This window comes from Dipodomys ordii, unplaced genomic scaffold (assembly GCF_000151885.1).
Source record: "Dipodomys ordii isolate 6190 unplaced genomic scaffold, Dord_2.0 Scaffold7, whole genome shotgun sequence".
NCBI classification, from domain to species: domain Eukaryota; kingdom Metazoa; phylum Chordata; class Mammalia; order Rodentia; family Heteromyidae; genus Dipodomys; species Dipodomys ordii.
In genome coordinates, this window is record NW_012267223.1 from 3,525,116 (window position 1) to 3,536,710 (window position 11,595).

Below are 11,595 nucleotides of genomic sequence, written 5' to 3' on the forward strand. Positions count from 1 at the left end.
AAAAAAAAAAAAAAAAAGAAAATGGGTGCTGGTGGCTCAGGCCTGTAATCCTAGCTACTCAGGAGGCTGAGATCTGAGAGTTGAGATTCAAAGCCAGCCCGGCAGGAAAGTCTGTTAAACTCTTATCTCCAATAAACCACCAGAGAACCAGAAATGGCACTGTGGCTCAAGTGGTAGAGCGCTCGCCTTGAGCTGAAGAGCTGAGGGACAGCACCCAGGCCCAGAGTTCAAGCCCCAGGACCAAAAAAAAAAAAGAAAAAGAAATGCATGCCTTTTCTCCCTGTGCCCACTTTCCCATGGTGCCTCTCTTCACTCTCACCTTCTTTCCTGATCTTGGTATCACAAGGCTAGGGTGCTCTGAATCCAGTAATACTTGTTTCCCAAGAGTCCTGAAAAGCACTTGACCAGATGGTAGCTGACACATTCCAGAAAATCAATTGCTAAGTCACCCAAAGGAGGCTGGGCCAGCACAGGACTCAAAGGGAAGCAGTTTTGGAGGTGTGGCTTACTTACCCTTCTGGTGCTCCAGCTCCCCAAGGACCATGTACAGGGAGCCCACCTGGGCCTGGAATGGCTCTACCAGCCTGGTACACACAAGCACCTGGTGCTGATCGGACCCGTGCTGAGCCCTCAGAGTCACACGTGACTGTGTCATGTCATACAGGCACAACCTGGAGGGTGAAGAGGGTACAGTCACTCCTACCCCACACAGAACCACCCCCAGGTTCAAAGGTTTGGGGAGGCTAGAAATTCACCATCTGCTGCCAGTTCCAGCTTTTTATTGCTGGTTCCCTGGAGATGAGTCTGCACAGATTTATCTGCCCCAGCTGGCTTTGAATCTTGATTCTCCGATCTCAGTCTTTTAGGTAGTTAGGATTACAGGCATGAGTCACCTTAGTGGTACTTTTTGATGAGCTGAAGTGTTTTTACTAATGTCCAAGTATATTCTTTTTTTCCCTTTTTCTTCTTCTTCTTGTTTTGTTTTTTGTCGGTCATGGGCCTGGGTGCTGTCCCTGAGCTCTTCAGTTCACAGCTAGCACTCTACCACTTGAGTCACAGCACCACTTCTGGCTTTTTCTTCTTATGTGGTGCTGGGGAATCGAACCCAGAGCCTCATGCATGCAAGGCAAGCACTCTACCACTGAGCCACCTTCCCAGCTCCTCTTCTTCTTTTCTTAGACTTTTTGGTTTGTGTGTCTTACCCAAGAGATTTTTATCAACTGCAAAAGCATGAAAAAATGTTCCCAGTTATAATCCTGACCAGGGATTATACTTGTTAATCACAGCACCTGAGAGGCTGAATTAGGAGGATTATGAGTGGAAGATCAGCTTGGACTATTGAGGAGATCTTGTGTCAAAAAACAAAAATGGAGGCTGGGAATATGCCTTAGTGGTAGAGTGCTTGCCTAGCATGCATGAAGCCCTGGGTTCCATTCCTTAACACCCCATAAACAGAAAAAGCCAGAAGTGATGCTGTGGCTCAAGTGGTAGAGTGCTAGCCTTGAGCAAAAAAAAGCTCAGGGACAGTGCCCAGGCCTTGAGTTCAAGCTTCAGGACTGGCCAAAAAAAAAAAAAAGGTATCAATGTAAAAAAAAAATCAGTACAGAAATGGTTAAGTAAGTTATGGCAGGACTATATGTGTCATTTAACAATAGGCATGTGGGGGCTGGGAAGGTGGCTCAGTGGTAGAGCACTTGCCTTGCATGCCAGAGGCCCTGGGTTCGATTCCTCAGCACCACATAAGCAAAAAAAAAAGCCAGAAGTGGTGCTGTGGCTCAAGTGGTAGAATGCTAGCCTTGAGCTGAAGAGCTGAGGGACAGCGCCCAGGCTCAGAGTTCAGGCCCACAACCGGACCCCAAAAAAAAAAAAAAAACAATAGGCATGTGTTCAAGAAATGAGCTGCTGGGCAATTTTGTCATTGTTCAAACATCAGTGCACCTAGACAATGGCTTGGTACATAATTAGGCTATGTGAAGGAGCCTTTCACTCCTAGGCCACACTTCTGTGCTACATGTTACTATACTGAATGGGCAGCTGAGACACAGCAGTATTTATTATCTACATACAAGTAGAGATAGAAAAAAAAGTACAGCATTTGTATAATTTCATGGGACCACTGTCAAACGTGGAGTCTGTTGTTAATTCAAATATACACTGCATGACTGTTCATCTACACACAATGAAATAAAATAGGCCTATGTAGCCGGGCAATGGTGGCTCATGTCTATAATTCTAGCTACCCAGGAGGCTGAGATCTGAGGATTGCAATTTGAAACTAGTCTAGGAAAAAAATCCAACTAACCAGAAAAACAAAACAAAACAAAAAAACACCCAAAAGCCGGGCACAGGTGGTTCACACCTGTAATCCTAGCTACTCAGGAGGCTGAGATCTGAGGATCGCGGTTCAAAGCCAGCCCAGGCAGGAAAGCCAATGAGACTTATCTCCAATGAACCACCAGAAAACCAGAAGTGGTGCTGCGGCTCAAGTGGTAGAGTGCTGAAGAGCTGAGGGACAGCACCCATGTCCAGAGTTCAAGACCCACAACTGACCAAAAAACAACAACAACAAACACCCAGAAGTAGAGGTGTGGCTCGAGGGGTAAAGTGTCAGCCTTGAGCATCCTTGTGCAGTGCTCTCCCCAGCTGACTGGGGCTGACCTGCATAACCAGGAAGCTGCTGCAGGAAGGACTGAGAATGGCTTCCTCCTCAGTTAGTCTCTGGGATCTCATGGCTGTGCTCTAAGGAGCCTCCCACAGCCCTGCAGAGAAAGACATGTCTGGGAGTGTCAGCACTAACTCTCCAGCTGTGTAAATGAAGGTATCACCTGAGGGTAGATCCACCGGTTCTGGAGGAATCTCTGGATGACCAGAGGAACCTGTAGACCCCTGAGCCAGAACCACCCAGGTAAGCTGCTAAGTTGTCCTCACATTCAAGCCAGAACATCTTCTGTCACTTCGCTGTCAGTCACTTGGGGCAATGTGTCACATAATGACATGCACCTATCGGCAGGAGTACATCCACCACCCAGACACATAACCCAGATACACACCGATGAGAGAGCAGAGAAAGACAGTTGTAGAGATAGCAGTGGTCATCAGTATAACAGGATGACAGGTGGGCTGGGAAGGTGGCTTAGTGGTAGAGTGCTTGCCTAGCATGCATGAAGCCCTGGATTTGATTCCTCAGCACCACATGAACAGAAAAAGCCAGAAGTGGTGCTGTGGCTCAAGTGGTAGAATGCTACCCTTGAGCAAAAAGAAGCTCAGGGACAGTGCCCAGGCTCTGAGTTCAAGTCCCAGGACTTCAGGAGCCTGAACATTGTCCTTTAGCTTTTTTGCCCAAGGCTGTTGTTCTACTACTTGAGCCACATCTCCATTTCCCACTTTTTGGTGGTTAATTGGAGATAAGAGCCTCACACACAATCCTGCCCCTAACTTTCCTACATTTTTTTTATAATAAATGAAAATTAAGTTTTTGGTGTATGCCAGTTGAGCCACAGCTTTTTCTTTCTCTTTTGTTTTTGGGGGGGGGTCTGGTCGTGGGGCCTGAACTCTGGGCCTGGGCGCTGTCCCTCAGCTCTTCAGCTCAAGGCTAGCACTCTACCACTTGAGCCACAGTGCTACTTCTGGCTTTTTTCTTTTTGCTTATGTGGTGCTAAGGAATAGAACCCAGGGCCTCATGCATGCAAGGCAAGCGCTCTGCCAGTGAGCCACCTTCCCAGCCCATCCACAGCTTTTTCATAGCCAATCAGAGATAAGAGTCTCACGGACTTTCCTGCCCAGGCTCGCTTTGAACTGTGATCCTCTGCTCTCCACCTCCTAGAGTAGCTGGGATTACAGGCATGAGGTGTCCAGCCTGGCCTTTTTAATAATTAGACAAAATTATAATGAAACTATTTGAACCATGTTCAGGGGGACAGTATTCCTGCCACTCATGTGAGAAAACCACCACACTTACCTGCCGAACGTTCGAAGGGTGCCGCCGTCAGGAACATGGCCAGCACCTACCTCCCAGGGGAGGTAATAGATCCCGGGTTTGGGCAGCATCCTTCACCGACGGGAGTTCTGAAGATTCCTGATAAACCACAAGACAGACATCAGCAGAAACATGAGACAGGTAAGATCTGGAAAGCTAGCTCCAATGATCTAAGTTATACAATTTAAAAAATTTCATGACACTTTTTTTGGTCAGTTTTGGGGCTTGAACTTGGGGCCTGGGTGTTGTCCCTAAGCTCTTTTGCTCAAGGCTAGAGCTCTACCACTTTGAGCCATAGCTCCACTTCTAGTTTCTGAGTGGTTAACTGAGATAAAAGTCTCACAGGACTTTTTTGTCTGTCTGGCTTGCATCCTCAGTCCTCAGATCTCAGCCTCCTGAATAGCTAGGATTACAGGCGTGAGCCACTGGAAACTGGTGCAGTCGTCTTTCTTATCTTCTCCTTCCTTCCTTTTTCCTCCTCCTCCTCCTCCTCCTCCTCCTCTCCCTCCTCCTTCTCTTTCTCCCTCTCCCTCTCCTTCTCCCCCCTCTCTCTTTATGCTAATTCTAGGGCTTGAACTCAAGGCCTCACACTCTTGCTTAGCTTTTGTGCTTAATCCTAGAACTCTACCACTTAAACCACACTTTTTTTTTTTTTTGGTAACACTGGAGTCTGAACTTAGGGACATGGGCTTACTGGACGTTTTAGCCTATTCTTAACAGCTTAAGGTATTATATATTTATCAAATTAATGCTCATTTAATAAGATTTAATGAAAACCATTTGCTAAATAGTCACCTGCTAAGAAGCCAAGCCATGGAAGCACATACCTAGAATCCTAGCACACAAAGGCTGATGCAGTGATTATCCTGAATTCAAGATTAGCTTGGGTTATATAGTGAAACCCTGTATCTACCCCCTCCCTCAAAGATAACATTGTTATGGACTAAAGGACATTTTAAACAATGGAGTGCTTCTTTTTATTAATTTACTTCTATTATTTTTATTATTATTATTATTACAATTCTGGGAATTGAACCCAAGGGCAACACTCCTAGCTCTTCAACTATTGCTTGATCAAACAAGCAATTAGCAGTTGGGATAAAGCTACATAGTAATTAAATAATCCTCAGATCCCTGTAGAAAACAGATGTTGTAACCTTTAGTCCTGCAATTTAATATACCTTAGACTCTTGCACAATTGGTTTTAATATCCTCTAATGAAGATGTCATCAGGGAGTATTGCCGGTCAATGTGCAATGGCTGGTTCAAGACAGCATGCTAAGGGTCTGGGAAGGTGGCTGAGTGGTAGAGCGCTTGCCTTGCATGCCAGACGCCCTGGGTTCGATTCCTCAGCACCACATAAGCAAAAAGAAAAAGCTGGAAGTGGCACTGTGGCTCAAGTGGTAGAGCACTAGCCTTGAGCTGAAGAGCTGAGGGACAGCGCCCAGTCCCAGGGTTCAGGCCCCATGACTAGACCCCAAAAAACAAACAAACAAAAACAAACAAGACAGCATGCTAAAACAAAAGTAAACAAATAAATAAATAAATAAACAGTGGGCCAAGATTGGGTTTGGCTCTAAAGCTCAGGCGCAACTGGCCAAGGCCTCATTGGATCCCATTTCCCAAAATGCAGACATTCTGTATCCCCACAGCCAGGTGTCACAGCTGACCCTGTCACCAGAAAGGAGAATGTTTTGAGTCATAAGGCATGATAGACAAGCAAAAAGGTAAAAAAAAAAAAAAAGGGCTGGGAAGGGGGCTCACTGTTAGACCACTTGCCTTGCATGCATGAGGCCCTGGGTTCGATTCCTCAGCAACACTTAAGCAAAAAGGAAAAAACCAGAAGTGGCACTGTGGCTCAAGTGTTAGAGCGGTAGCCTTGAGCTGAAGAGCTGAGGGACAGCGCCCAGGCCCAGAGTTCAGGCCCCATGACCGCACCCAAAAAAACAAAACAAAACAAAAAAACAAAAGGTAAAAGAAAACACAAACCAAGATGAGTGCCTATAACCCTAGCTCATGGTTCAAATTCAGTCTGAGCAGTAAAGTCCATCAGTCTGAGCAGTAAAATCCAGAAGATTCCATCTCCAAAATAACAAGCAAAAAGCTGGAGACATGGGGCTGGGAAGGTGGCTCAGTGGTAGAGTGCTTGCCTTGCATGCATGAGGCCCTGGGTTCGATTCCTCAGCACCACATAAGCAGAAAAAGCTGGAAATGGCGCTGTGGCTCAAGTGGTAGAGTGCTAGCCTTAAGCTGAAGAGTTGAGGGACAGCACCCAGGCCCAGAGTTCAAGCCCCACGACCAACCAAAAAAAAAGGTAGAGACATGGCTCAAGTGGTGGAGCAAGCAAGTCAAATGAGCATGAGGACTTGAGTTCAAACACCTGTACTGGGGGGGAATTAAAAAATAAGAAAAGAAGCAACCTTACCTACTCAATCTGAGGATCACAGTTCAAAGCAGGGAAGTCCTTAAGACTCTGTCTCCAATTAATTGCCAAAGAGCTAAAAGTGGAGCTGTGTGACTCAAACACAAAAGCTCAGGACAGTGCCTAGGCCTGAGTTCAAGCCCAAGGATCTGCACCAAGAAAAGAAAATCATTTTCCTTTTGTGGTATTGAGATTTATGCTCAGAGCCTTAGGCATGCTCTATCACTTGAGCCATGTGCCCAGCCCCAGAATCTTCTTAAAATTAATTTTGCAGCTGGGTGCTGATGGCTCATGCCTGTAATCCAAGCTACTCAGGAGGCTTAAGGACTGTGATTCAAAACCTAGTCTGAGCAGTTTCCTGCTGAGTGTCTGTGAGACACTAATCTCCAATTAACCAGTAAAAAATATAGAAATGGAGCTGTGGTCCAAGTGATAGAGGACCAGCCTTGAGGGAAAAAGCTCACAGACAGCACCCAGGCCCTGAGTTCAAGCCCCAGAACTGGTGCATGCATACGTGCATGCTGTCACAACAAATCTAAGAAAGTAACGCAGTTGGGTGCTATCTATAATGTTCCAGTAATGGGGCTTGAACTCAGGGTCCTGAACTCTCACTTGGGTTTTCTGCTCATAGCCAGCTCTCTACTCACTTTTCGCTGGTTAAATGGGAGATAAGTCTCACTAGACTTTCCTGCCCTGGGCTGATTTCTTTTTCTTTTTTTCTCTTTTTTTGGTCGGTCGTGAGTCTTGAACTCTGGGCCCAGATGCTGTCCCTTAGCTCTTCAGCTCAAGGCGAGTGCTCTACCCCTTGAGCCACTTCTGATTTTCTGGTGGTTCATTGGAGATAAGAGCCTCATGGACTTTCCTGCCTGGGCCGGCTTTGAACAGCAATCCTCACCTCAGCCTCCTAAGTAGCTAGGATTACAGGCGTGAGCCACCGGTGCCCATCCCTGAGCTGATTTCAAAACCTCAATCCTCAGATCTCAGCCTTCTGAGTAGCTAGGAGCATAGGTGTGAGTGGTTCTGTTTTAAACTAGAAAAAAATTGTGCTAAAGGAGACCACTGGACAATGTGCAAAACCATGAAGATTTGATAACCATGTTGCATCGATGCTAAGTTATCTTACCTGGTAATTGTCCTGTAGATGCCCTTAATTTTTAGGGACTATAGCCTGCAGTATTTACAAGCAAAGGAGAACTTCTGCAGTATTTTCTCAAATAGTTGGAAAACAGGAAACAAGTAAACAGAGTTGACCTGCAGGAGACAGCCATGCCAAATGTTAACTAGTGAATCTAGGTGAAAGGTAGATTGCTTCTGTGTTTAACTCTTGCAATTATCCTGTAAGTTTGCAAATATTTCACCAAGTCTATCTAAAAGCTTAACACCAAGTACACTCACTGTCATTATTACAGCCTGAATGGCCAAGCACAAGTGACAAAGGTTCAGTTCAAAGACTTCATTTTAAATTGTAGCATCAGGCAACATTTCATTCCATAATGGAGTTTAAGTGTTCTGATGGGTAGAAAAGGTGTTTTTTTGTTTTTTTATTTTAGACAAAGAATGACTAAAAAGCACAGAACAAAAAAGAAGTGAACCAGACTTTGGTGGTTCAAACTTGTAATCCTAGCTATTCAGAAGGCTGACATCTGAGGACCAAGGTTCCAAGCCAAAAGTTGGTCAGGCAATGGTGGATCAAGCCTGTAATCCTACCTACTCAGGAGGCTGAGATCTGAGGATTGAGGTTCAAAGCCAGCCTGGGCAGGAAAGTCCTTGAAACTCTTTTTTTTTTTTTGGTCCGGTCATGGGGCTTGACCCCTGGGCCTGGGGGCTGTCCCTCAGCTCTTCAGCTCAAGGCTAGCGCTCTACCAATTGAGCCACAGCGCCACTTCCGGCTTTTTTCTTTTTGCTTATATGGTGCTGAGGAATCGAACCCAGGGCCTCATGCATGCAAGGCAAGCGCTCTACCACTGAGCCACCTTCCCAGCCCTCCTTGAAACTCTTATCTCCAATAAACCACCAGAAAACCGAAAGTGGTACTGTGGCTCAAGTGGTAGAGAGCTGGCCTTGAGCTGAAGAGCTCACAGACAGCGCCCAGGCCCAGAGTTCAAACCCCACGACCGACCAAAAAACAAAAACAAAAAACACCCAAAAGTTGGAGCTTTGGCTTAAGTGGTACAGAGCCAGCCTTGAGCAAAAAAAACTAAAAGACAGCACCCAAGCCCTGAGTTCAAGCCCTAGTATTGACACACACACACACAAATCAATCTACATTTGATGGTTAGATACATCATGACCTGTAGAAAATGTTTGAAAAGACATTATAACCCCACAATGATAAGCCTAGAAGCCTCCATCCTCCATCTTAGCAACACCCCATGATTCTCCATCCAGGCAACACCTTGAATATCAACCGCCAGTTTGCTCACTGAGAATCTCCGAGGTCCCTGGCAGTTCGAACAGTTTTGGATAGTAGTTTGTTTTTTTGTTTTTTTTTGTCTGTCTTGGAGCTTGAACTCTGGGCCTAGACACTGTCCTTAAACTCTTCAGCTCAAGGCTAGCGCTCTACCACTGTGAACCACAGCGCCACTTCTGATTTTCTGGTGGTTCATTGAAGGTAGTCTCAAGGCCTTTCCCGCCTGAGCTGGCTTTGAACCTCAATCCTCAGATCTCAGCCTCCTGAGTAGCTAGGATTACAGGAGTGGGCCACCAGCGTCGGGCTTGGATAGTAGTTCTTAATCATAATCAGTATTCAGAACTAAAAGTCCTACCTTAAACCAAAGTTCCAATTACTATTTTCTCTGAGACACTGCCAAAACTTTGTCAAATTCCCCTTTCACCCAGTAAGCAGTAAACTCAACTGTGTCTGATCAGCAGTTTATGTTGATTGTATTTGGAGCACTAGGTTTTGATGAGAGGAACAGAACTCCACGGACTGAGCTAAAAGATACAGGGAGATATTAAAAACAGCCCCAGGAGCCAGGTGCTGGTGGCTATAATCCTACTCAGGGGAGAGATGGGATGATGGACGTTTGAAGCCAGCCCACGCAGGAAAGCCCCTGATATTCTTATGTAGTAGAGTGCCTACTTGCCTAGTAAGCTAATAAACTGAGGCATGAGTTCAAACCCCAGTACCTCTAAAAGCTTTTTTTTTTTTTTAAAGAAAAACAGCCTCAATAACTTTCTTGTGTAGGTTCATTAGAACTTGAGGCCCAAGGAACAAAAGAAACAATGATTTAATCTTCAATTTTTCTGGGGGGGGTCCAGTTGTGGGGCCTGAACTTTGGCCCTAGGCGCTGTCCTTCAGCTCTTCAGCTCAAGGCTAGCACTCTGCCACTTGAGTCACAGCGCCACTTCTGGCTTTTTTCTTTTTGCTTACGTGGTGCTAAGGAATCGAACCCAGGGCCTCAGGTATGCAAGGCAAGTGCTCTACCACTGAGCTACCTTCCCAGCCCTAGTCTTCAATTTTTTTTTTGTACTTGTGTTCATTGTGAGGCTTTCTATATTGATATTTTAATACATGGTAAGTCATGGTAGTACAATGTGGAGCACTTGTTCAGATACAAAGTTCTTGTTCATTATCAGCAACCTCAAAAAGAATGCATGGGACTTTTATTTTTATTTTGTGATACTAGTAATGGGGCTTGAACTGAGGGCCCGGGCGCTGTCCCTTAGCTTTTTTCCACTTAAGGCTGCTGGCGCTACCACTTGAATCATACTTCCATTTCTTGCTTTTTGGTGGTCAGTTGGAAATGAGTGTCTCATGGACTTTCCTGCCCAAGCTGGCCATGAACTGTGATACTCAGAGTAGCTAGGATTACAGGTGTGAACCACCAGCACCTTTGAATTTCCTTTAAATTTGCTTTTGAGGTAAAAACTCATTTGTTTTACCTTACTTCCAGTATTGTCACTGCAAAAAGGGATTGCATATGCTGATTTTTACAAGGGCAAACTAGGGAGAGGTAAAGAAGATGCACAGTGGTTCTATATTTGCTAAAGTGGCAGGAGGTCAAAGATAACTAAAACATATAACAAGTGGGCATTTAGCGCTTTTGTGTGTGTGAGTCATGGGGTTTGAACTCTGGGCCTGGAAGCTGTCCCTGAGCTCTTCAGCTCAAGGTAAGCACTCTACCTCTTGACCCACAGCACCACTTCTTGTTTTCTGGTGGTTTATTGGAGATAGAGTCTCACAGGCATTCCTACCCAGGCTGGCTTTAAACTGTGATCCTCAGCTCTCAGCCTCCTGGGTAGCTAGGATTACAACTACCAGGGCCCGGCTCATTTAGCGATTTAATGGTGCTCATAACACAAAAAGCCTGCATTCCAAGATCTCTTAAGAACAACTCTCATGTTGTACTGGTGATTGGTCCCTAGGCCTACTCACTAAACCATACCCCAGCCTAGGACTGCCAGCTGCAGGAAAAAAAGTATTGCTGCCACGGGCTGGGAAGGTGGCTCAGTGGTGGTGTGCTTGCCTAGCATGCATGAAGCCTTGGGTTCGATTATTGGTGAAAGGAAGTTCTAGGAGATTCTAGAACCGTCAGAGATTAGGGAACCTGGTCAAAGAGCAAGAGCTCTTACGTTAAGATAATGGGGTGTTGCTGCCAGAGGTGTGGGCTTGCAGTGGTTTTCCATTGGTGTGTGATTCTGAGAACTCAGTCCTGGGGTGGTGGAGCTCGAACTCAGGGCCTGGACACTGTCCCTGAGCTTTTGCTCAAGGCTAGGCCTCTACCACTTGAGCCACAGCGCCACTTCCGGCTTTTCCCATTTAGGCGGTGCCGAGGAATCGAACCCAGGGCTTTGTGTATGGTACCGCTAAGCCACATTCCCAGCCCCAGTCTCTTCAGCCTCATTTCCGGGAAAGGTTGAGCGCGCGGACCCGGAAGCCTCGAGCGGGCGAGGCTGGAATCCCCCGGAGCAGGCGCAGTACCTCCTCGTACCCCTTGGTCCCGCCCCCACCCACGCAGCCAACCAATCCGATCCGAGCGTGCCTAAGGGCCCCGTTTTCCGCGATCACGTGACGGGGCCGAGCCGCGATTGCCGCGGGCGCCTCCTCCCTGCCCCGTTCCTGCCCCCTTCCCTGGACAAATTCTCGACCTTCTACCTGTGTCCCCTTGGCTCGGGGCCGCTCGGGAGCCTCCCCCGGCGGGTTCCCCGGGATTCGCCGGCTCCGCGGGCGCCGCCTCCTCGCCGTCCTCCCCCG

General features: G+C 46.7%; 1 protein-coding gene across 7 annotated transcripts in view; it reads right to left on the reverse strand.

Moving 5' to 3' along the window:
* Ten1 (TEN1 CST complex subunit) overlaps positions 1–11,589 on the reverse strand; it is a 15,720-nt gene extending 4,131 nt beyond the window's left edge. Inside the window, exons 1-5 of one of the 7 annotated variants that reach the window (XM_013008859.1) lie at positions 11,497–11,589; positions 7,522–7,649; positions 5,158–5,254; positions 3,959–4,075; positions 514–671 (exon numbers count right to left, since the gene is read on the reverse strand). In XM_013008859.1, the coding sequence (XP_012864313.1) occupies positions 514–671; positions 3,959–4,047 (247 nt within the window). In that variant the 5' untranslated portion in view covers positions 4,048–4,075; positions 5,158–5,254; positions 7,522–7,649; positions 11,497–11,589. The other 6 variants (XM_013008855.1, XM_013008856.1, XM_013008857.1 and 3 more) reach the window with 6 other exon arrangements.
* Between the last annotated feature and the right edge of the window lie 6 nt (positions 11,590–11,595).